Genomic DNA, 26378 nt, shown 5'->3' on the forward strand with positions numbered 1-26378 from the left:
AGTAACACGCGGCGGCTTTCGCGACGAATACGACTCGCGCTCGGATTTTTTTGTGGGGTCAGATCGCGACAAGTAAAATGTTTTGCGTGGTACCCCCTCCTGCACCCTCCTGCACCCGACACGCCCAAATGAACTCGTCGCTGCTTTCGCGACGTCGCCCATGGGTGTGGGAGAGCGGCGATCCGCGCACCGTGGGAGGAGGCCGAGAGTGACGGTTCGAGAGCGCGGCTGTGTCGCGATGCGGAGGCGAAAGATGCCCCCGACGCGAACGAATTTTTCGGTGACGGCAAGCGGAGCGATGGCTCTTTTGTGCGCCTCTTGGTTATTTTGTTTATGCTGCTGCTGCAACAACAAACAACGTTTTGCGGTTAGGGTGAGAGGCGAACAGAGCGACTAGAGAGAGAGAGCTCACAATCAGGGGGAGACTTCGTCACAACGCCCCAGCCGCAGCGCGCTCGCAGCCAACGCGTTCTGCCGAGAGACGACGCTGCTGCTGTCAGAGTGCAGGGCGTGCGCGTGTCAGTACGTGTGTGTGTGTCTGTGTGTGTGTGTCTGTGTGTGTGTCTGTGTGTCTGTGTGTCTGTGTGTGTCTGTGTGTGTGTCAGTACGTGTGTGTATCTGTGTGTCTGTGTGTCTGTGTGTCTGTGTGTGTGTGTCTGTGTGTGTGTGTCTGTGTGTGTGTGTCTGTGTGTGTGTCTGTGTGTCTGTGTGTGTGTGTCTGTGTGTGTGTGTCTGTGTGTCTGTGTGTGTCTGTGTGTGTGTCTGTGTGTGTGTCTGTGTGTGTGTCTGTGTGTCTGTGTGTGTGTCTGTGTGTCTGTGTGTGTCTGTGTGTCTGTGTGTGTGTGTGTCTGTGTGTGTGTGTGTCTGTGTGTCTGTGTGTGTCTGTGTGTGTGTCTGTGTGTGTGTCTGTGTGTCTGTGTGTCTGTGTGTGTGTCTGTGTGTGTCTGTGTGTGTGTCTGTGTGTGTCTGTGTGTGTGTCTGTGTGTGTGTCTGTGTGTGTGTGTCTGTGTGTCTGTGTGTGTCTGTGTGTGTGTCTGTGTGTGTCTGTGTGTCTGTGTGTGTGTCTGTGTGTGTGTCTGTGTGTGTGTCTGTGTGTGTGGGGAGCGGGAGTGCAGTGGTTAGCGCGCTGCGCTACGAACCCGGCGACCCGAGTTCGATTCCCGCTCACGGCCAACACCGGTAACAATTATCTGAACCGGTCCTGGGCCTCCCCCTAGGTCGACTCAGCCTCAAATTAGTACCAGGTGCGGTGTGTAAACATCGTCACTAGGGAGACAAAAGCGGTCGGGCGTGGTGATGGCCATCCCACCCCCTCGTGTGCCGTGCCGGCCTTCATAGGTGCTCGCTAACAGCACTTGCCCGAACAATCTGTTAAGGCTACACGGGGGGTGTGAGAGCGCACAAACGCATGCTCTTTTATTTTTCAAACTGGCTTAGGAGGCAACATCACCCGCGAGAGAGAGAAAGAGAGAAATGTGAAAATAATAAAACGTGCTAATCAACAAGAGATGCAATATTCCAGCAACATAGAGGGAGAGAGAGGGAGGTGGGATGAGAGAGGGGATGCGCGGCTCTCTGACCCCCCCCCCCCCTCTCTCCATCTCTCCCTCATCAATCCCGCTCCTTCTGTGCGCGCCGCCGTGCCGTGCGGAAGATGCCGTTCGTCTGAGAGCGTCGCGCTCTGCCGTAAGCGATTCCATCAGCAGCGGAATGGCCAAAAGATTGCAAGTTTAAGTGAAGTGTACGCGGCCGTAATGGACGGATATTGCTCGCCTGTGATTGCGTGAGTCGCACGGTCGCCCGCCTGCATCTCTCGGGCCCCAAACCCCGCCCCCCTCGTCATCCGCGCTCCACCTTGATCTGAAGCAGCTTCACGTGCTACTCAAGATCAAGGTGGGTCTCCTACTCCCCCTACTCCTCCTCCTACTCCTCCTCCTGCTCATCCTCCTGCTCCTCCTGCTCATCCTCCTGTTCCTCCTGATCCTACTCCTCCTACTCGTCCTCCTGCTCCTCCTACTACTTCGCCTCCTGCTCATCCTCCTGCTTCTACTCCTCCAACTTCTACTCCTACTTTTCCTCCCCCTACACCTCCGCTTACACCTCCTCCTCCTACACCTCCTACACCTCATGCTCCTCCCGCCGGGTAGAGAAACTGATTCGCCGTTGATTTGGGTTCGACTCCTGAGTTTTGATTCCCAGGTTCTCTAATAATTTCGAACCAGTTTGAACCGGTTGAATCAGTTTAACTTAACACGAGAGTTTAACTTAAAATGCAGATTTAACTTGACACGTAGGTTTAACGTTACTCGTAGGTCACACGTGGGTTTAACTCAACACGTGGGTTTAACGTGACACGTGGGTTTAACGTGACACGTGGGTTTAACTCAACACGTGAGTTTAACGTTACTCGTAGGTCACACGTGGGTTTAACTCAACACGTCGGTTTTTACGTGACACGTGGGTTTAACGTGACACGTGGGTTTAACTCAACACGTGGGTTTAACGTTACTCGTAGGTCACACGTGGGTTTAATTCAACACGAGGGTTTAACTCAACACGTGGGTTTAACTTGACACGTGATTTTGACTTACCACGTGACTTTAACTTAACACGTGGGTTGAACTTGACACGTGATTTTAACTTGATACGTTGGTTTCACTTGAGAAATAGGTTTAACTTGACATGTGGGTTTAATCTGACACGTGTGTTTAACTCAACACGTGGGTTTAACTTAACACGTGGGTCTAACTTGACACGTCGGCTTAACTTGACACGTGGGTTTAATTTAACACGTGGGTCTAACTTGACACGTGGGTTTAACCTGACACGTGTGTTTAACCTGAAACGTGGGTTTAACGTGACACGTGCGTTTAACCTGACACGTGGGTTTAACCTGACACGTGGGCTTAACTTAACATGTGTATTTAGCCTGACCCGTGGGTTTAACTTGACACGTGGGTTTATCCTGACACGTGGCCTTAACTTGACACGTGGGATTTCGATTTAAAGCTTCGTGACTGCAATGATTCATCTTCTTTGGTTCTTTCGGTAAAGTCACGCAGAATGAGAATAAAATAATAAATTGATAAAATAAAATAACACAATAATATTCTCACGACGTTTCGGCCACAACACAAGCGGCCTTCATCAGGTGAAGGGACGAGACTGTCTGGTAGGACAGCGCTCGAGTGAAAGAGCCACGTTCAGATCACGGCCTTTAAGCCTCAACTTTAGCACCACGGATAACTTAGAGTCGCGGCATCTCTTCAGAAAGGTGAGAGACTCGATTAGTTGAGCCTTCTTATCCCGGAGTCTGTTGAATGATCTTAAGGATGTGTGGAATCCCTCCCCGTAGAGGCGGTTAAATTTCGATTTAAAGCTGTCGTGACTGCAATGATTCATCTTCTTTGGTTCTTTCGGTAAAGTCACGTAGAATGAGAATAAAATAATAAATTGATAAAATAAAATAACACAATAATATTCTCACGAAGTTTCGGCCACAATACAAGCGGCCTTCATCAGGTGAAGGGACGATGCCGCGACTCTAAGCTATCCGTGGTGCTAAAGTTGAGGCTTAAAGGCCGTGATCTGAACGTGGCTCTTTCACTCCAGCGCTGTCCTACCAGACAGTCTCGTCCCTTCACCTGATGAAGGCCGCTTGTGTTGTGGCCGAAACGTCGTGAGAATATTATTGTGTTATTTTATTTTATCAATTTATTATTTTATTCTCATTCTACGTGACTTTACCGAAAGAACCAAAGAAGTTGACACGTGGGCTTAACTTGACATGTGTATTTAGCCTGACCCGTGGGTTTAACTTGACACGTGGGTTTATCCTGACACGTGGCCTTAACTTGACACGTGGGCTTAACTTAACACGTGTATTTAGCCTGACACGTGGGTTTAGCTTGACACGTGGGCTTTCACGGCCTGTATTACGATTCAACACGTTCGTCATTAACACTGTCCAGTGTACCAGTGACTTATACAAGAACCCATCGACTCACGTAGAGACCCATAGACTTACGCAAATGTATTTGTGGTTAACCAGTGCGCTCGAGTGGAGTGAGTTGATGGCCTGAACCCGGTCACCAACGACTGGGAACAAAGCAATCCGCTATGAATGTTCGCTGCTCGCGCGGTGTGGCTCAGATCCAGCCGGGACAATTGAAAGAGTCCACGTTTGATTTACGTCCAATTAACCCCCCCCCCCCCCCCGGGGTGCGCTCACAAGCACGGACACTCAGCACGCGCGTCGTCAATAACAACACCGCGTTGACTTCAAAAGAAACAAATAAAAAATGATGCGTGACAGTTCTGGCAATGGCTTTCATATTGATGGGGAAGGGCCATTGCCCGAAACTTTGCCCGTTATATTGTCTTTCCTTGAAGGCCACACAGAGTATTGTTGTTATTGACGAGTGTGCTCAGTTGTTGTTGCTGTTTTTTGGCTACGTCTATGCACCGCTGCCAACGCTGCAGTAGCAGCACCACAAAAACAAATATTCATCCAATTTAATGAAATGAGAGAGAGAAATGAGAGAGAGACAAAGAGAGAGACAAAGAGATAGCAAGGGCCACTCCCGGGCGCCAGGCGGTGGCAGTGATGGTGGCTACGCTGCTGCTGCTGCTGCACGTGGCTGCCTGTAACCCAGCGCTGTGTGGAGGCAGCGGCATCAGTGAGAGTTGGTGGATGACCGCACAGATGTTGCTGTGGAACTCCCTTCCTACCACGTGGGTGGGCGTCGAGGAGGAGCCGTACCCTGGCTCGCCCATGAGAAGGCGGGACAACAAAGTGTGAACTAATCGCCAACTGTTTCCATCTGTACGGTGACAGAGTGGTGCTCCGGTTTGCTCCCACGTGAATAACATTCTTCTCCATTATCAACTGCCGGAACACATCTTAAAATAAATAAATATAACAATGCGGCAGGCCCATCCTCGTGAAAGAGCCCTGCGTGGCTCTCCAGGATACATAAATACGATTTCCAGTGAAGCTGTTCCAGTAAAATGATGCGAGTCGCTAATATCGGCGCTCGCGTGGCAAGGGACGCGACATCGCATCGCGCCGCGCGCCCGGCATGCACCGAAATAACCCCGCGGGGAGCAGCACGGGGGGACGCAGGAAGAGGCGGGGAAGGAGGGAGAGGAGGAGGAGACGAACGACGTTGTGTGGGGTCGCGCACGCCGGCTCGGCCGCACGGCACGCTCGCTCGCCGCGAGATAATTTGCAATATAAAGTCACATCGACCTTAATGCTGCTCAGCACTCGAGGCCAGGTTCGATAATCTCTAAAAAGTCCTTGCTGGCCGCTCCGCTGCTATTGAGCCCCCCCCCCTCTCCTACACCCCCCCCACCTCCTCCTCCGAGAGTAACAAATAAATCAATATCGACTCGGCGAGCAGGTGAGAAGGCGTGTTGTCTATCGCACACGATAGCCCAGGAGGAAGAGAGGCGCGGTGCTTAGCGGAACATAATTGCCTCTTTGGAGTAAATGTTGGGGATCCGTGAGATGAGGGAGAGAGGGATCACGACGCGGATTGGAATATGGGGAGGGGGGGGGTGAAGGAGGGAGAGGGGAGTGGTGGGAGGAGGGGCGGGGTGGGAGGGAGGGAGATGGTCTGTGAACTCTAATTATAAACAGGTGCGTCTTTGTGTGCGGGAGAGGGATTGTTAATTGCAGCGCTCTCCGCGGCGCTGCAAGCGTGAGTCAAATGAATGCACTTCCAGCGCCGCCTCCTCCTCCTCCTGTACCGGCCTCACTGGCGGCGTTTATTAATATGCAGAGCGAAAGCAATCACAGCCTTTGGCTAGAATTGCTTTCAGACTCAGCTCTGTAATTTGTTTTTTTCAGTTTTATATATTTATCCTCTCTGCCTCTCCCCCGCTCCCGCCACCCCACCCATCTCTCTCGCTCGCTCTCCACTCGCTCTCCACTCACTCTCCCCACCACCACCACTGCCCCCGTCCCTCCCTCCCTCCCTTAATGCTCGCTCACTCACTCCGTGACTCCCGCGCGCGGCTCGCTCACTCGCTCGCTCTCTCATCCTCCCACACTCTGTTTGCAGAAAATGAGTTTGGGGCTGGACTGTTAACGTTGAGTGGGTGGAATCGATGAAAGACAGTGGCGGTCGTGATCTGACTCGGGACGTGTATGTGTCTATGCATGTATTTGTGTGTGTCTGTTTGTGCATGTCTTTGTGTGTGTATGTATATGTGCTCTCTAGCAACACCTGCCCCAACACTCTGTTAAGGCTATAGGGGGGATCTTTGTGTAGCGGTTAGCACGCTACGAACCCGTCGACCAGAGTTTGATTCCTGCCCACGACCACCATCACCAGTGACGATTCTCTATACCGGTCGCAGGCCTCCTCTAGGCCGACTCAATCTCAAATATGTACCTGGTGCGGTGTGAAAACATCGCCACTGGGGAGACAAAGACGATCGGGCGTGCTGCTGGCCACCCACCCCCTCGTGTGCCATGCCGGCCTTCATAGGTGCTCGCTAACATCACTTGTCCCAACACTCTGTTAAGGCTATATTGGGGATCTTTGTCTTTGTGTGTGCGCTTGGGCACACGGTTGCAGACACACGCACTTGCACACATGAGCTCAAACACACATGTGCACGAACATACACACACATGAGCTCAAACACACATGTGCACGAACATACACACGCATGAACTCATGCACAGGTGCACGAACATACACACACATGAACTCATGCGCAGGTGCACGAACACACACACACATGAACTCATGCACATGTGCGCAAACATACAACTCATCCACAGGTGCACAAACATACACACACATGAACTCATCCATAGGTGCACAAACATACACACACATGAACTCATCCACAGGTACCCAAACATACACACACATGAACTCATCCACAGGTGCACAAACATACACACACATGAACTCATCCACAGGTGCACAAATATACACACACATTAATTCATCCACAGGTGCACAAACATACACACACATGAACTCATCCACAGGTGCACAAACATACACACACATGAACTCATCCACAGGTGCACAAACATACACACACATGAACTCATCCACAGGTGCACAAACATACACACACATGAACTCATCCACAGGTGCACAAACATACACACACATTAATTCATCCACAGGTGCACAAACATACACACACATGAACTCATCCACAGGTGCACAAACATACACACACATGAATTCATCCACAGGTGCACAAACATACACACACATGAATTCATCCACATGTGCACAAACATACACACACGTGAACTCATCCACAGGTGCACAAACATACACACACATGAATTCATCCACAGGTGCACAAACATACACACACATGAATTCATCCACAGGTGCACAAACATACACACACGTGAACTCATCCACAGGTGCACAAACATACACACACATGAACTCATGCACATGTGCACAAACATACACACACATGAACTCATGCACAGGTGCACGAACACAGACACGCACATATGCACTTACGCACACACACCTGAACTCACATGCGCCAAGGTGCACATGCACACACACACAAATGCGAGCACGCCCCACATGAACTCACATACAAACACAAAGACGACGCAGATCTCCCGTATCGCCTTCGATAGACAGTTGGGGCAAAGGCTGTTAGCGAGAACGCAAATTATTCGTTTGGGAATGTCGACCGCAATCATCCCCCCCCCCATCCCCACGCTGCTAAAACCTGGCAAGACCCTCCTAAAAAACAAGTCATAGTCGTATTAATAATTATAATACAGTAATGCGTTATAATTAATTGTCTGGTTGTTCAGCGAGAGGGGTTCATCCAGCAGCGGATTAACCATGGCTAGCTACACGTGTGTCATCATTTGTTTTACGTGACGATCACACGTGGTGGACAGAGCCGCTGACGTGTGACCTCAGTCCCTGAGTCTCCATCGGCTCCCTCCAGCGGTCCAATCAGGAACTGCGATTGCGTCACAAGAACGAATCTTCCCACAATGCAATTTACCAGCAACAATTTTATTAACGTTACGATTTCATATAACTTCGTTTATTTAGTAGCTGTCTGATTTTTGTTGGGGCTTTGTCTGCTACCCATTAGCTACCAACAGTCTCAATATTCATACGTCTATTACAAAACTGCTAATCACTAAAGAAGCTTAAAATGTAATTCTCATCAGCCGGTCCCATTGTGTAAAGAAGCGCAGTCTCCAACTAATAATCTACTGTCTCTCTACTGGCCAACTTGTGTGCAATAAAGAAGGGTCATTGCCTGAAACGTCACCTATTATATATGTATTTATTTTAAAGGTCACACCACTGTGGTGTTATTGACGAACAATTCTATTGCTTGGTCGAGGTGCGACACCTGTGGTTGTGCGAGTCGTAATTCCACTCCTCACACGGGCATCCATGGCCCATTCTCTCCCCTCCCCTCGCCCCTCCACCACTCCCCGTCCCTCGCCTACCCTTTCGTGATCCCTAAGTACACCTCTATCTCGGTCACTCATTCCTCAATCCTTGAAGCACGCCCCTGCCAACGACAGCATTCCATTCGGTGTCACCGTTTTGTAAGCTCCGTCAAGCGCCTTCAGTGGGCCCCACGCTGGCGAGACGCCATCTGCCTCGCCTGGTATGCAAGGAGGTCGTGGGTTCGATCCCGAACTCGTCCCTGACGCCTGTGTATTTGGAGTTTGCGTGCTCTCCCCGTGGTGGCGTGCATTTTTCTCCGAGTCCTCCGGTCTTTTCCCCTCCACATTCAGAAACATGCGCTTTGAGTGTTTGACTGTCATACACCTCAACGTCATGATAAGCCACTTCGTTGAGCTGTCATTTGTGGCCAGGTCGCTTCTGAAAGAGAGCGATGTAACTCAGTCGGTCTTGGTAGTTTACAGTGAAAGCGCTCTATTACATTGGTGCCCCCTTCGACAGTTTCCAGTCCTGCAGAGCCAAGTGTTGGAAATTCCACGTTCCTATGGCAGGACGGGAGAGGTGAGGGGGGGCTGTGCTAATCACGCGGATAATTAGCGCCGTGATGGGACGGCTACCGGCGGCGGGGGGCGGTGGTGAGACGAGCGGGGGGCGGGGGGCTCACTCTGGGAGCAGCTGCGTGGGGTGGTGGCGCGTGGGTAGCGCTCCTCATGCTCTCTCTCTGTCTCTCTCTCTGTCTCTCTCTCTGTCTCTCTCTCTGTCTCTCTCTCTGTCTCTCTCTCTGTCTCTCTCTCTCTGTCTCTCTCTGTCTCTCTCTCTCTGTCTCTCTCTCTGTCTCTCTCTCTGTCTCTCTCTCTCTCTGTCTCTCTCTCTGTCTCTCTCTCTGTCTCTCTCTCTGTCTCTCTCTCTGTCTCTCTCTCTGTCTCTCTCTGTCTCTCTCTCTGTCTCTCTCTCTCTGTCTCTCTCTCTCTGTCTCTCTCTCTGTCTCTCTCTCTCTCTGTCTCTCTCTCTCTGTCTCTCTCTGTCTCTCTCTGTCTCTCTCTCTCTCTCTCTGTCTCTCTCTCTGTCTCTCTCTCTGTCTCTCTCTGTCTCTCTCTCTGTCTCTCTCTGTCTCTCTCTCTCTCTGTCTCTCTCTCTGTCTCTCTCTGTCTCTCTCTCTGTCTCTCTCTCTGTCTCTCTCTCTGTCTCTCTCTCTCTGTCTCTCTCTCTCTGTCTCTCTCTCTCTGTCTCTCTCTCTGTCTCTCTCTCTGTCTCTCTCTCTGTCTCTCTCTCTGTCTCTCTCTCTGTCTCTCTCTCTGTCTCTCTCTCTGTCTCTCTCTCTGTCTCTGCGCAGATGGAAACAGATGGGGAGATGAAGAGACTTCGAACCCGCTCCAAAGGTACCGCTCGCCGCTCTCCTCTTCCCCCTCCCACCCCTCTCCCCCTCCCACCCCTCTCCAACTCCCACCCCCACTCCCACAGCCACACCCTCCCCCACCCCTCTTCTCCGCACGTCCCCTCCCCTTCTCAGCCTCTCGCTCCTCCTGCCCCTCCCCTCCTGTCTCTCCCTCTTCCCCCCACTCCCTTCCCTTCTCCTCCCCCCTTCCCCCACCCTGCCCCTCCCGCCTTGCCTCCTCTCCCACCTCTCTCTGCATCACGAGAGGCGCAATCGGCCTCGTCGTGCCGGTGATTTGCGTGCTGTGTGTGCTGCCAGTATGCGAGGGGTGTTCGTGTGGGGGAGCCGTGGTGTAGCGATACGAACCGGGCTACCCGAGTTCGATTCCGGCTCACCGTCAACACCAGGGTCGATTATCTGAACCGGTCCTGGGCCTCCCCTAAATCTACTCATCCTCAAATGAGTGCCTGGTTCGGTGTGTAAACATCGCCACTCGGGAGACAAAGGCGGCCGGGCGTGGTGCTGGCCAGGAGCTCGCGAACGGAAATTGCATAAATATAAACAATACCTTTGTAGTCGTGGTTCCAAAAGCACACGATGAGTAGCATAAAGGGAGGGAGGAGGAATGACCTGGCCAAGATGTCGGGGATGAAGAGAGGGTGGTGATGATGATGGGAGGGGGGGGGAAGAGAGAGAAGAAAGGAGCGAGCGGCAGGGAGCTACGCGAACGAAAAGGAGCGGCGTCTGTTTTCACTGTGGGCGGGGAGAGGGGCGGGGCTCAGCGTGGGGGTGGCCACACGGAAGTCACGTGACTTACGGGAGGCTTGACCTGATCTTACGATCTCAATGCATTCGAAACACAATTTTGAATGTATAATATGATTAATTATGATTCATGCAAATTAAATATACGTTCTATACGGTTATTTACTTATCCAGGAGAGGCCGGGTCTCAAGATTCCTTTTCAGGAGGGTCATGCTGCGTTGAGATGTAGCATGGCTGTATATGGGAGGAGAGCGGAGACCCCTGAGGAAACCCGCCATGCATGCGAGATGGTATCACTCAAAGCTCTGCACGGATTTATTCAATCTCCTAGCCACCTAGCAGCACAGCAGCCAACGCTTTCACCACCACTCCTACCACCACCACCTCCACCGTCACCATCTCCACCGCCACCACAGATCCTCAGTTCAAACTTAGAGAAACGTTCAACTGCCGCGCCCGGAGATGGAATCGAACCGACGGCCTCTAGGATGTGTGGGTGACCACGACACAGCTGTAGCGGCAGCTGCCTCCGTCTCTCAGTTAAACACAATTTAGACGCGTCGTGGTTGCTGCTCGAGACACTCCTAGATGTGCGGCTAATCGCTATTGACCCTTGATTTGGGCGGGAGGTTAGGGCACACACAGTATTCATCTGACCACATTTTGTGTCGTAAAAACCCTCCGCCACCCGACGCAGCCAAGACAATAAAATCGCGTGCCGTGCAAGCGTTTATCGACTCGCCACATTATTATCCTTGCGTTCGTTCCACTCACCGGGTGCCTTGGAGAGCAACTTTTCAGATTTAGCGATAACCTCTTTCTCACGCAGTCACTCACTCACCCAGTCACTCACTCACCCACCCAGTCACTCACTCACCCACCCAGTCACCCACTCACTCACCCAGTCACTCACTCACCCACCTAGTCACCCACTCACTCACCCAGTCACTCACTCACCCACCCAGTCACCCACTTACTCATTCACTCACCCAGTCACTCACTCACTCACTCACCCACCCAGTCACCCACTCACTCACTCACGCAGTCACTCACTCACCAATTCACATGCACACTCAGAGCCAGACAGAGTTGGCAGTGATCCGATAACGCAACGGGTTGCTTGAAACTGTGTCAAGCAACTGCAGGACATGATGATACTGTATGCTCAATGAAGAAGAGCCATTGCCCAAAACGTCGTCTCATATATATTTTTACTTCTAAGGCCGCACACACACAGTGGAGTTATTGACCAATGTGTTGAGATTTATTCTTCAGTAATAATTCACGGGATCACCTCCATACAACAGTCGATTACCCATTGGACAAGCTTCATTGAGCTTTCATACAAAGCGGTCCGCATATGGAGGGAGAGATGACGGTTCTGTGAGTCACGAAATCCGGGTTTAATCCATGGCTGTGGTCTCAACAATGCTAGGAGGCATAGCGCCACGGCACGGGCTAGAGAAGAGTTGGGGCTGAGTGGACTTGCCGATGACTGGTAGCAGCGGTGTCAAGATCGGTCTCTGGGAAGGAGGTTCGTGAATGACGCTGCTACTGGGGAGTTGGAGGCAGTCGCCCTCCAGCAACAACGGAAGGCAGAAGAGCGACGCTCACAACAACGAGCGGAGTGCCTGGCGTATAAAACTACTCGAGTTGGTACAGTGGGGAGCACAGTTGGTTCATCTGCCAGCTATCCCAGGCAGTCAATCCAATGCACATGGGTCTGTTCCGTGACCTCCAGACAGCGGGCCTTCGACACTTCACGTGGCCTCAAAGTGCACTTAGCATGGCACAAGCGCCGTGGTGACGTCACCGCTACTTAGTGGTGAACGGCGGTGGCTGTTGTTGTTGGTATCTGCCCCTGCACGTCCGACGAGATGTCTTAACTCCGTCCCGACTTGTCTCCATCTCTCTCCTGTCTCGCTCTCCTTCGCTCTCTCTACCTCTCTGTCTCTCTCCCTCCTCTCTCTGTCTCTCTCCCTCCCTCTCTCTGTCTCTCCCCCTCCCTCTCTCTGTCTCTCTCCCTTCCTCTCTCTGTCTCGCCCTCTCCCCATCTCTCTGTCTCGGTGTCTCTGTCTCTCATTACAGCAGCAGCAATGGAGGCATCGGCACACGAGCTGCTCAGGTAACTACGACGGGGGGGACGGGGGAGGGGGCGGGGCGTGTGGGGTGTAATTTTGGGGGAGGGGCTCGGATCAACCTGGGAGGGTGGGGCGCAAACATCGTCAGCGCCGGCATTCCACGATCCCGTCAGCACCCGCAACACCATTCATTCAAACTCGACATCACCATCGGCAGCCGAGGTCTACCCACTGCTTGGCGAGGGATGGCGGTTCCTCTGGCTGTAGGGGTGGTCTCGGGGGTGACGCGCGCAAGCTCAGCAGAAGCGACGCCTGGCGGCTCCGCCAGTGATCGCTGCTGAGGCGGCACAAACGAATGGCGAGCCCCGTTGTGACCACTCTGTGTGAGGCTGCACCGATGCAGACAATTCGCATGTGCACATATCTGTCCCTGCACATAGAACATCCGTACGACCCATATCACTGGAATCAACTTCCCCTGTACATGAAGCGGCCCCCCTTCCTAACCTCCTTTCGTTCCTCTCTCAAAGCCTCTTCTCTCTCCATCTCCCATTCCCTTCCTTCTCCCTCCCCGTCGTCCCTCCACTCTTCGCTGTCCCTCCCCGATAGCCCTGTCGTGACCCCACGTGCCTTCTGTTATGGTCACTCGTTCATCGGCCCTTGCACTGCCCCTGTCCTCTAAATCACTCGCTTGTTGTTAACGCTTTTAAAGTATACAAAATGAGGCGGGATGAATACAACTCGATCAATTCAACAGCGTGGATTCACGCGAGACCTGAACTCTGCTGATGAGACATTAAACGTCGAAACCGGTCCAGAGTTGCTGCTGCTTGTGCTGAACCACCAGTGCTGCTGGAATTATGCACTCTCAGACGTAAGACCGCGTAGCTCTTGATGGGATGTGTAAAATATAAATGTATATTTTGTATGTGGAGGGACAGATATGGGAAGGTGGCGAATGATTGCGGAGATGTTGCGCTGCCGAGTCAGCTCGTTGCGGTGTCGCCTGTCAGTTGGAAATGTCAGCGTCCGCTGCAATACCGTGCAGAGTGTGGGCCAATCATCATCACTATTTTATTTTATTGACCAGGTAAATCCCACGGAGCTAAATAGCTCTTTTCCAGAAGCCACCTGGCCACAAATTATAGCTCAAACGATGTGACTCATCATCACGTGGATATTTATAGCAGCCAAATACTCTGAGCGCGTGATGTTGATTCTAAACGTGGAGGAAAAACTTGAGGAGACAAAATCCACGTGACCGCGGGGAGAACACGACAACTTCAAATTCCGTATACAGCAGGCGCCAGGGTCGGAATCGAACCCACGCGCTCCTCCTGCATAACCAGGCGAGGGAGATCACATCTCTCCACCGCAGTGCCCCATTATCAGCAGCAGCAGTAACCATGGTCAATCCACTGCTGGATGAAGCCATCCCCGAGAGGCTGTCAACTCTCACGATCCTGCGATAAACAGCGATGCGCCTGTCAGGGCAGCCCCTTGCACACGAGGCGACGTGAGCTGCTGTCGAGGAGACGGTGGTGGCTGGCCGCAGGGTCACACTGCGATTGGCAGGATCGTGCCACGTGGTCGCACGCAAATACATCTTAGCCCAATGCAATGCGGAGAGCAATAGCTTCTAATTTGACTGTTTAATGTCAATATGTTTATTTTAGCAAGAGTGATGCCTTTGTCACTTTTTAAATGGGAGTTGTATGTAACTCAATAGCCATTATTAGTGGAATTATTCAGACACGAATTTAAAAACTGGTAATCAAAATACATGTTTAACATTTAATTCTCAACAGCTCATTCTACTGGCCTCTCTCTTTACGTGCCATGACGAAGGGCCCATGGCCCGAAACGTCGCCTATGACATATTTATTTTAAAGCCACACACTCAGTGTTGTTGTTATTGACACGACACGTGCCGATGTTGTTGTTGTTGTTGGTGTTGATTGTGCACCACTGATAACGCAGCAGCAGCAGCAGCAGCAACAACAATCACCAAAATAATATCATTGACATTTGAGATGTTCTGAATCGGCCTTTTACTCTGCAACGTAAGGGCGGGGCGTGGGCTCACGAATCGTTGGATCCTCATTAAATCTGCATTTAATCAACAGAACGAATTGAAAGGAACATCGTCGTTCTACACGCGCTGCCTTGAACATGTGGAGCCAACGCAACTCTCGCGCCGTGAACTTCCCACCCTGCACGGGAAATTGATCTGCGGTGGGGGAGGAGGGGGCCACGGGGGGAGCGGTGGGGGCCAGGGGGAGCGCGGGGGAGGGATGGGGGGCGCAGGGGAGGGGTGGGGGCATGGGGGGGCGGGGTGGGGGCATGGGGGGAGGGGTGGGGGTATCTCTCCCGTCTCTCTCTCTCTCTCTCGTTTTTCCTGTGGCATTTTTTTGCTTTTTGCGGACGTCAGGTTAATGGCGTTCACCTTGAAACGTCCTCAGCGGGCTGCCACATTCTGACGGCTTCATCTCTCTCGGCATCATCCCGCATTGGTGAACCCATTCTGACAGCAATCTACCCCTCTGCCCTGCTTTGCATAATTTATTTTTTCATTCCCCCCCCCCCCCCCACGCAAATCTGCATATTTCATGTAAATTGGACTTGAAGTCACACAACAGAAGGGCAAACGGGGTCATTTATTTTAGAGAGAAAAAAGAGAGAGAAGAAGAACGAGTCTCTCTCTGCTGTGGCTCTCTCTCCCTCCCTCTCTCTAACCCCGCGCGTAAAGAGGAGAATGGAAGTGCGCGATTTCTCTCTCTCTCTTCTTTTTTACGATCAGAGGAAACAAGAAGATGCTCGCTGTAGTCGACACTTGGCTTCGTTCATCATTTAGTTTTTTAGTTTTTTTAATGCTTTGCTTTATGTAACCCCCTCCCCCCTTTTAATGAAATATTTCACAATAGATGTCAAGCTCTGCTTTCCTTACCCCTTCCCTCTCTCTCTCTACCTCCTCTCTCTACCCCCCCCCCCTCTCTCTCTCTCTCTACCTCCTCTCTCTACCCCCCCCTCTCTCTCTCTACCTCCTCTCTCTACCCCCCCTCTCTCTCTACCTCCTCTCTCTACCCCCCCTCTCTCTCTCTACCTCCTCTCTCTACCCCCCTCTCTCTCTACCTCCTCTCTCTACCCCCCCCCTCTCTCTCTACCTCCTCTCTCTACCCCCCCCCCTCTCTCTCTCTACCTCCTCTCTCTACCCCCCCCCTCTCTCTCTAACCCCTCTCTCCCTACTCCATGTCTATGTTCCCCTTATGTTTTCTATGTAAGATTTGTAATATTATATATTTTATATATTATTATATTTTTTACGACAAGTGCTGCATCTGCACACAGCCCTTCCTCTCTCCCGCTCTCTCTTTCTCGTCCATGTCGCGAGTCGCGAGCCTGCGTTGAGAGCTCCGTTTTCTTTCACTGGGGCTCATCCTGTTGTTGTGGTTGTTTATAATCAGACCGCTTGAAAGCGGGATGTTGACATCCGAGTCCATTTGAAAAACGTACAAATCCTGCGCGCGTGGTATATGCTACCGGCACACACAGATAAAGACAAATATCCCTTCCCCGGCGTGTAGCCCACACAGGGTGTTGGGGCAAGTGATGTAGTGAGCATCACGAATTACAGACCGGAACGGCACACGGAGTGGACGGGTGGTGTGGCCAGGACCAAACCGGGTCGCCTTTGTCTCTAAGGTGCTGATATTTACGCACCGCACCAGCTGTTCAATTTTAAGGCCGAGTTGACTTAGCGGAGGCCCAGGAACCGGTTAACATTCGTCACTGGTGATGGTTGTTGTGAGCGGGATCGAACTCGGGTGGTCGCCTTCGCAACACAGTGCGCTAACCACTGCGCCACCGCTCCCCTCGAGACACGAATCCAACAACATCGTCAATCGCCGTTTTCCACTAAGTGTCGGAGACGTCACCACAAGGCTTGTGCCATGCTACGTGCATACACGCGTATAATTTAAGTCATTCGTAGTATATCGATTGCAGATTCTCTCTCTACCGTGAGAAGAGAGTGTGTGTGTGTGGACTGTGCCGTGTATGTGTGTGGACTGTGCCGTGTGTGTGTGTGGACTGTGTCGTGTGTGTGGACTATGCCGTGTGTGTGGACTATGCCGTGTGTGTGTGTGGACTGTGCCGTGTGTGTGTGTGGACTGTGCCGTGTGTGTGTGGACTGTGTCGTGTGTGTGTGTGGACTGTGCCGTGTGTGTGTGGACTGTGCCGTGTGTGTGTGTGTGGACTATGTCGTGTGTGTGTGGACTGTGTCGTGTGTGTGTGTGTGGACTCTGCCGTGTGTGTGTGTGTGGACTGTGTCGTGTGTGTGTGTGGACTGTGCCGTGTGTGCGTGTGGACTGTGCCGTGTGTGTGCGGACTGTGCCGTGTGTGTGTGTGTGGACTGTGCCGTGATCGATGCCCGGGTGCGTTATGTATGCCGATGATTTGATAATAGCTGCTCATTCAGAGGAAGAGTTGGAGACGCTGTTGCTGAGACTGGAGCGTGCAACTAAGAGATGGGGCCTTACCATCAGCCCCACCAAAACTAAGCACCTGCCTGGGTATTTTGTACCATCGGACACTCCACCCCCACAACTTCCAATCGGTGATGGGGCAGTTGTGGAGAGAGTGGAGAGTTTCCCATACCTGGGCAGTGTGCTTATGACCAGCTCCAGTTTAACAACAGAGGTCTCACTCCGAATCAGTCGAGCGGCAATATCTTTTCATCGATTGCGTAATGCTGTGTGGAAGCTACCTGATCTGTCGCTCCGCACTAAGCTTCAGGTCTTCTCGGCCACGGTCATTCCCTCCCTTCTCTACGCTTGCGAAACGTGGACCCCCTTAATGGAGCATCTTCGCTGGTTGGAAACATTTAGGCAGGCCTGCCTACGATCCATCCTGGGTTTAACCAGGCTGGATTGTATGAGGAGCTCACAAATCCTTGAAAGATCTGGGCAAGGTCCCATCGGTGAGCTCCTCCGGCAGGCAAGGCTGCGTTGGCTGGGACATGTAGCCCGCATGCCCAGCCTCCGCATGCCGAAACAGCTTTTGTTCGGCCGGATCGAGGGGGCTAAACGGGCGCGGCACGGGCTAGAGAAGAGATGGAGTGATATGGTACAGGAGGACGTGGAGCTGAGTGGACTTGCCAATGACTGGTACCAGCGGTGTCAAGATCGGCCTCTGTGGAGGAGGCTCGTGAAGGACGCTATTGGGCAGTTGGAGGCAATCGCCCTCCAACAACAACGGTGGGCGGAGGAGCGACGATCACAACAACGAGCGGAGCGCCGGGTGGCTAAAGCACAGCAGGTTGGCACAGTAGGGGGCACAGGTGGTGCACCAGCCAGTCATCTCAGTCAGTCGACCCGTGGCACCTGGGTCTGCCCCGTGACCTCCTGCCCGTGGGCGTTCGACACTTCACGTGGCCTCAAGGTACACATGGCCTGGCACAAGCGTCGTGGTGACGTCACCGCCACTCAGTGGCGAATGGCGGTTGTTGTACCGTGTGTGCGTTTGTGTGCGTGCGTGTGTTTGCTGGGGAGCGGTAGTGCAGTTGTTCGCTCGCTGCGCTACGATCCCGGCCGCCCGACTTCGATTCCGGCTCACGGTCACGACGAATGATAATTATCTGAACCAACCTTTGGCCTCCACTAGGTCGACAAACCTAAAATGAGTACTTGGTGCGGTGTGTGAACATCGCCATTGGGGAGACAAAGGCGGCCGGAGCGTGGTGGTGGCCACCCACCGCCACGTGTGCCGCGCAGCCCTTCATAGGTGCTCGCTAACAGTACTTGCTCCTATAGTACGCTAAGGCTACACGGGGGATCTTTGCCTTTGTGTGTGTTGAGAGCACGCCACCGGGCTGGCATGCGCATGCGTTGCACGGCGAGCCCGCGCGCCTCCCACATTGCGTGTGGGTCCGGCACCTCAAACGCACACTGCGCTCGCGTTAATTAGGCCATTAATTACACCACTCTGTTCATTCATGCTTGGGGTTTTTTTTCTTCCCTTTAACTATTCCAGTGAATCGCCACCACCAGCACCAGCGTGCGCTCCTAATTGCCACTCTTTTGCTGCATCATTTGCTGCCACGTGTCTCTGATGCGCGCGTGCGCCCGGAGCGGTGGCGCAGCGGTTAGCGCGCCGCGCGCCGAACCGGGCGAACTGCGTTGGATTCCCGCTCACGGCAAACACCAGTGACGATAATCTGAACCGGTCCTGAGCCTCCCCTAAGTCGACTCAGCCTGAAATGAGTACCTGGTGCGGTGTGTAAACATCGCCACCGTCGTCCGTGGTGCTGGCCACCCACCCCCTCGTGTGCCGTCCCGGCCTTTAAAGGTGCTCGCTAACAGCACTTGCCCCTACAGTCTGTTAAGGATATACGGGGGATATTTGTCTTTGACATTAAATACATATATATCTAATCGCCAATGTTTCGGGCAATGGCCCTTATTCATAACACATCACCACCCGACACGATTTTGTGACATTTACAAATATTTTATTAATATTTGTAAAATGTTTGGGGGAACGGTGAGGTTCAAAGGATGCGTGTGGCCTGAACATTAATTAATTAATTTCAACGACACGGATCCCACATTTGTAATTTTAACTTTGTAGTAAACGTGTGCCCCTCCCCCCCCCCCCCCCCCCCCATACACACAATAGCTCCTACAGCTGTCCCCTCTCGAAGAAGCGCAAGTCCGGTGCGAGTGAGGACCCCCCGTGCGCGAAGCGGAGGGGAGGCGCCGGCGGCGGGGAGTCGGGCAGCAGAGCGGCACCACGTGGGGGCACGGACGGGGGTGGCGGGGAGGAGGTGGGCGACGGCGGCGGTGGTGGTGAGGAGGAGGAGGGGGGCGGCGGTGGTGAGCGGGAGGGCGACGCGGATGCGGTGGGGTGCAGCCCCGAGGACGCGTACGGATCGAGCGAGGACACGGGGGAGGCCGTGGCGGGGAGCGAGGGTCCAGCGGCGGCGGCGGAGCGCGGTGACACCGAGGGACGAGAGGAGGGATTCTACTCGGAGGAGGAGGATGAGGCAGCGGAGGTGCAGCAGGCGGGGCGGAGGAGAGAAGCGGCCCAGAGGAAGGGGAAAGAGGCCCGGCTCAGAGACCGGGAACAGCAGCAGCAGGAGGAGGAGGAGGAGGAAAAGCCGTGCAGTGGAGGTATCCTGGCTCACTCCCTCCACCACCACCACCACCACCACACCACCACCACCTCCATCACCACACCACCACCACCCCTCACCACCACACCACCACCACTTCCTCGCTCACTCCCCTCCACCACCACCACACTTCCACCACCACCTCGCTCACTCCACCACCACACCACCACCACACCACCACCTCCACCACCTCCACCACCACCTCGCTCACTCCCTCCACCACCACTACCACCACCTCCACCACCACACCACCACCTCCACCACCACACCACCACCACCTCCACCACCACACCACCACCACCACCTCGCTCACTCCCACCACCACCACACCACCACCACACCACCACCACCACCACCTGCACCACCACCTCCTCGCTCACTCCCTCCACCACCACCACCTCCTCGTTCATTCCCACCACTACCCCACCCCATTACCTCCTCGCTCACTCCCACCACCCCACCACCTCCACCACCTCCTCGCTCATTCCCACCACCACCCCACCACCTCCTAGCTCATTCCCATCACCACACCACCACCTCCTAGCTCACTCCCACCACCACACCACCATCTCCATCACCTCCTCGCCCACCCGCTCGCTCTCTGATCAATTCTTAATCTTTGGGAGACTTCATTTAATGCTTTTGATTTCAGCGGAAAGGCGCGAGGGGTCTCCACGTCACACAAATACACACCACGTTTTTTTTTCTTGGTTCTTTCGGTAAAGTCACGTAGAATGGGAATAAAACAATAAAACAAAATAAGACAATAAAATTCTCACGACGTTTCGGCCACAACACAAGTAGCCTTCTTCAGGTGAAGGAACAGAACTGTCCCGAACAGAACTGTCCCGACTGTCCCGACAGTTCTGTTCCTTCACCTGAAGAAGGCTACTTGTGTTGTGGCCGAAACGTCGTGAGAATTTTATTGTCTTATTTTGTTTTATTGTTTTATTCTCATTCTACGTGACTTTACCGAAAAAACCAAGAAGATGAATCCTTGCAGTCACGAAAGCTTTAAATCGGAACACCACGTTTTCTCATTGAAAATAGGCACATTTCAAAATATCAATGTCCTGGTCACAAAAGCAAAGTTTGTGGGGAATAATAGCCATTTTCTGTACTTTTGAAGCATAAGCAATTAGAAAATAACACTTACTACCCAGGAAAAAATAAAATGTGTTGTTGTTATTCAGTGAGTCATCACATGGAGTCTCCAGATCCTTTTTCAGGAGGGTCCTGTCATGTTTTCGCAGTAGGGAGAGCGATATTGCTGTTGCTACTGCTGCAGCTGCTGCTGTGCCATCCAAATTGAGTGATTTGCAGATATTCCCTTCAGCATTAGGTGGCGTTTGGCCAATACCAGTCCCACTGTGTGTGTGGGTGTAGCTCCTACCTACCACACAGTAGAAGCAGCAGCAGCATCACTAAATCATCTGTTCACATAGAGATGCGGTCCCAGATATAGGCTTTGTAGGGTGGATGTACGGTAAGTCCCTCGTTTAACTCGCTGGTCCTGAAAAGTGCCGCGCACAGCGAAACACGCGTTAAGGGGAAACATAACGCGTTATAACGCGGCCTCTGACCGGCCGGCGACGAACTGCTGCCTTGAACTGCGCGGCCGACACAGGAATGAGGCGGCGTGCCCTACGTAGTTTGTCCCGCCATCTCACCGCGTGTGCGTAGTCGTATGTCGTATTTCGCCAAACGTTATCGTTGCATTATTCATGGGGGAAATATTTTCCCTTAACGCGTGTTTCGCTTTACGCGGCACTTTTCAGGACTAGTCTCTGACCGCGTTCTAACGGGTGCGTTCCACACTGTTCTGATGCGCGTTCCCCGTTATTGCGAAAAGTCTTCCTGAATGCAAGAGCCGCGTTGCAGCGAAAACGCGTTGTGTTAAGCGAGGACTTACCTATCGCACCTCAAACAGCGTCGCGTAATTATTAGAACGATTTCCGCTGCCGCTGTGATGCCAGCGAAACTCGTGACACGGAATAACTCGTACAAACACAGCGCGTTGTGTGCGTGTGTGTGTGTACATCACGCAGCGCGGACGCAATGCGCCACGCACGCCGGGAAGCGGGGTAATTACGTTCACGCGCGAGCCACCTCTGCTTTGTCGCATGCATTAGTTACCCCTAATTAACTGTGAGCCGCCACGCGACTGATTGCCAGACCACATGACATGATTGCTGTATGAAAGCAGTTGCATTTATTATTATTTATAATGTACTGTATATATATTATGGTGTATATAATGGTACATATTGTGTTAGTTCGATGCAATAAGATAATGATTAATTCGATTTATATTATAACGATTACATTTATGTGTTTGACAATGTGATGCAGCTGTGCCCTGGTGCATTGCGGGACACACATTGAACAACAATAACAGCAGCCACTCACCGCTAAGTGGCGGTCACGTCATCACAGCGCTTGTGCCAGACTAGGTGCACCTTGAGGCCGTCGCGTTCAGTGTGGAGATATCGCTGACAGGAGGTCACGGGACATACCCAGGTGACATGGGTTGACTGACTGAGATGGCTGCCAGATGCACCACCTGTGCTCCTCACTGTGCCACCTCGCTGCGTTATATGCGCCCGGCGCTCCGCTCGTTGTTGTGAGCGGAGCGCCGAGCGGAGACATTGGTGCCTGTCTTCTGTTAACACAGCCCTGTAGAACCAGTGGTGTAATGACACGCTCCTATGGCGGGGGCGAGTATATCCATGAGACAACCGCTGCTGATCTCTGTGCGAGAGTGTGTGCACATCGGTGGCTGTGCGTCTGTGTGTGTCACTTTGCCCCTGTGTGTGTCTGTCTCTATCTCTCTCTGTGCTGTCTGGGATCCACCTGTCCAGATAAGCAGAATGGGAAGGTAAAGCCGGGTGGTGGAGGTGGCGGTGACGTTCGGGATGATTACGATGACTACCAGGAGCTCGTGGCCAAATCGCTTCTGAATCTGGGTGAGTGACGCAGTGAGCAGATGTCCAGCGGTCACCCAGCACTCATTCACGGCTCTGGGTCCACCACCATAACCTGCTTCGATTGCTGCTACTGCTGCCGCTGCTGCTTCTGTTACTGCTGCTGTGTCTGCTGCTGCTGCAATGTCTGCTGCTGCTGCAGTAACCGGGTATGTTTCACATTCTACTGTGATGCAATTTACATGTACGATGGCGAGAAAAAGAATAATCGCTCTACACCAGCTCAGGCCTCCGGTAAATCACGTGACTCCCGTGTGGCCAGCACCACTCTGAACCCCTCCCCGCCCACTGTGAAAACAGACGCCGCTCCTCCTCCACGCAGCTCCCTGCTGCTCGCTCCTCTCTTCTCTCCTCTCACTCTCTCTTCATCATCGTCACCACCCTCTCTTCACCCCCGACATCTTAGCCCCGTCAGTCCTCGCCCTCCTTCTCCGCCTCCTCGCTCCCCGCTGCTCATCTTGAGCCCGTGCCCTCCCCCTCTCTCTCCGTCTTGGTGGCGACTTCCGTGCCGACCTCCCTCCCCTCTCCCGCTCCTCTCGCGTCTCCCACGAATTGTCCCCTCGACTCTGCTCCCCTTGCTCGCGGTCTGTCCGACGGCTACAAAAGTTGCACCGTCGTCGTCATTCTCCTCCAACAAACTGCGACCGCTCCCCTGAGCCCGCGTCGAACCCTTGCCGCGCAGGTGAGATGGCGGAGGCGGCGTCGCGGCTGACAGCTCCACACTCCCCGCGCACCGACGGCCTCGACGATAGCGGAATCCACCTGCCGGACGCTGAGCACGAGGACGAGGAGGAGGACGCGAAGCGGCGGGCGGAGAGGGAGGAAGGAGATGCGAAGGAGGATGCGGCGGAGGGACCCCCGGGGGCTCCTAAGCCTGGGCCCCCGTCGGCAGGCGAGGGTGCGCGGCGGGAGGGCGGCGGTGGGTGGACGGCCACACGTGGACACGGCGTGCGTGCTGCGGGGGAGCGGTGGCGCAGCGGTTAGCGCCGCACCGCGCTAATGCACGTTCTTACGTTGAACTTATTTGGCACCGTGTGCGGTGGGAAGGACAACAACACTAAACACAAAACGCAGTTCTAAATAAATAAAAAAAGTTCTCAATCCGGCGACCCGAGTTCTATTGCCGCTCAAGAGCAACAACAGCGGCGAATATCTGAACCGGTCCTAGGCCTCCCCTAGGTCGACTCAGTCTCAAATGAGCACCTGATGCAGTGTGTATAAAACATCGGCACTCGGGAGACAAAGGCGGCCCGGCGTTGTGCTGGCCACCCACCCTTTCGTGCGCCGTGCCGCTCTTCATAGGTGCTCGCTAACAACACTTGGCCCAACAAACCGTTGAGGCCGCACGGCACGCAACAAATATGATGACGCTGTTTATAGAGCGGCGTCGTTCGTGCGAATTCCGTCTCTCACAGCCGCTGAAGGGGATCCACAGACACGAGCCCGAAGTCCGCAGCCTGGCCGTGAGTCGGCTCTACAAACAACTGCTCTGCAGTTCTCTACATATGAAGATGTTTTCAGCCAATTTAGTGAGAGCGTTATTCATACCCGTGGAAGAAAAGCGGGGGACAGATTATATCAGTCCACACTTAATAATAATAATTTCATTTAATAGAGCGTCATTCATGCAATTGAATCCCACAACTCTGCACATCAATTAGCAAGTCCCTTACACGGGTGATGCAACAAACCCCCTCTACTTGCAATTAGAAAACTAAAAGAGGAACAGATAAATAACGAGAGAAAAATTACACGTAACAAGAAAGTGATCATCACAGAGAAGATACATTTAAAATAAATAAATAAATACAGATTGCCTGTACTGCATGCTACTGTCAGAGCCAGGGTACGGCCCCTCCTCGATGCCCACGGGAAGGGAGCCTCATCTGTGCGGTGATCCACCAACCCTGGCTGCTGCCGCCACAGTGCTGGAGGATTAGAGGCAGTCACGGACAGCAGCGTAGCCACCGCCACCACGCGGTCTGAGACATCTCTCGTCGCGTTGTCCACGAGCCTCAGCAGCAGCAGCAGCGGAGAGGAAGAGCAACCACACAGGCGGGGGGGGGGGGCAAGAGGAGGGGGCAGGGGGGGTCACTGTGAGAGGCGCGAAGTTGGTAATTGGCTGTGTAATTCGTGTTGTTTCAACACGGGCTCACACACTCCGTACGCGATGATAGTTGCACAGCGTGAGATCAGCAGGAGGCTGGGAAACGCACAGAGACAAAGATCCGCCGTGTAGCCTTCAACAGACTGTTGGGCTAAGTGCTATTAGCGAGCAGCACCTACGAAGGCAGGAACAGCGCACTGTGAGATGCATAGTGTGGCCAATGCCACGCCCGGCCACCTTTGTCTCCCCAGTGCAGATGTTTATACACACCAAAACCAGGGGAGGCCCATGCCCGGTTCAGGCAATCGTCATTGGTGTTGGCCGTGAGCGGGAATCGAACTCGGGTCGCCAGGATCGTAGCGGCGGCGGTGGTGGTGGTGGCCGCTTAACTACGAGATGAACTTCGCCGTGGAGATGTCATCGCCACTCAGTGGCGAGTGGCGGTTTTGTTGATGGCGGTGGTGGTGGTGTTGGTAGTGACGGTGGTGGCGGTTGTTGAGGTCGTGGTGGTATTGGTGTTGAGTGGTTATTGGTGGCGGTGTGGAGCGCTCATCGTGTTGTGCCGCGTGTTGTGCCGCAGAGCCCGAGCGGAGTGCGAGAAGGAGGGGGAGGAGCGTGGACCGGGGCGGCGCGGGGGCCCAGCAGGAGCGGGGGGAACAGGGGGCGGCTGCCCTCGAGGAGGCCGAGACCAACCCGCGATTTCATTCCAAGGTTCCTCATTCAGTCACTCATTAATTTGGGGTTCGCCCCCCCCCCGCCCCCAATCATTCCTATGTAGATTTCTTGGCTCGGTTTTTCATGCTTAAATTAATTTAAACGCTAATTCATTCATTCATTAATCCGTCCACTTATGTGTTCATTGGTGAATGAAGTCATGCATTTATCGAATTCATTCTTGTGTTAAGTAGTCCCACTGTTCTTTAATGCGTTCAGTCATTCAGGAATTCATTCGAGGATTTCAATCGTTAGTTGAATCATTCATTCACACAGCCTCTCGGTGATTCATTCGTCCATTCAGTGGGTTGTTGCTTTCTGTGCTAGTTGAGCTGTGGTGGTGGCGACGCTGCTGCTGCACGTGGCTGCCTGTAACCCAACACTGTGGGGAGGCAGCAGTGAGGGTTAGTGGATCACTACACCGATGGCTGTGGAACTCTTTTCCTGCCCGTGGGTGGGCATCGAGAGGGAGCCACGCCCTGGCGATAAAGAAGGACCGTTGCCCGAAACATCGCCTGTTATATATTTGTTTTAAATACAGCCACACGCGCACATTCCGTGTCATTGAAACGACACGTGTCGAGATGTTGTTGTTGTTGTTACAGTTGTTGGTTGTGTTTGTGCACTACTGCCAACACAGCAGCAGCGTCGCCAGGTAATTTGGCCCTTTTTCATAACAATATGATAATAATAAAACGTTGGGATTGTATTTGTAAGATGTTGTCAGCCGATTACC

At 53.1% G+C, this 26378-nt stretch overlaps 1 protein-coding gene across 6 annotated transcripts in view; it reads left to right on the top strand.

Moving 5' to 3' along the window:
* Positions 1–26378, top strand: part of LOC116941732 (uncharacterized) — a 136188-nt gene that overhangs the window by 64723 nt on the left and 45087 nt on the right. For 5 of the 6 annotated variants that reach the window (XM_076066457.1, XM_076066458.1, XM_076066454.1 and 2 more), the window contains exons 2-7: positions 9778–9823; positions 12674–12710; positions 19342–19835; positions 22699–22803; positions 23504–23740; positions 25509–25639. In XM_076066457.1, the coding sequence (XP_075922572.1) occupies positions 9778–9823; positions 12674–12710; positions 19342–19835; positions 22699–22803; positions 23504–23740; positions 25509–25639 (1050 nt within the window). The remainder of the gene's footprint in view (positions 1–9777; positions 9824–12673; positions 12711–19341; positions 19836–22698; positions 22804–23503; positions 23741–25508; positions 25640–26378) is intronic. The other variant, XM_076066455.1, reaches the window with a different exon arrangement.

This window comes from Petromyzon marinus, chromosome 12, assembly GCF_048934315.1.
Source record: "Petromyzon marinus isolate PM22_M1 ecotype Great Lakes invasive population chromosome 12, UKy_Petmar_22M1.pri1.0, whole genome shotgun sequence".
NCBI lineage: Eukaryota > Metazoa > Chordata > Hyperoartia > Petromyzontiformes > Petromyzontidae > Petromyzon > Petromyzon marinus.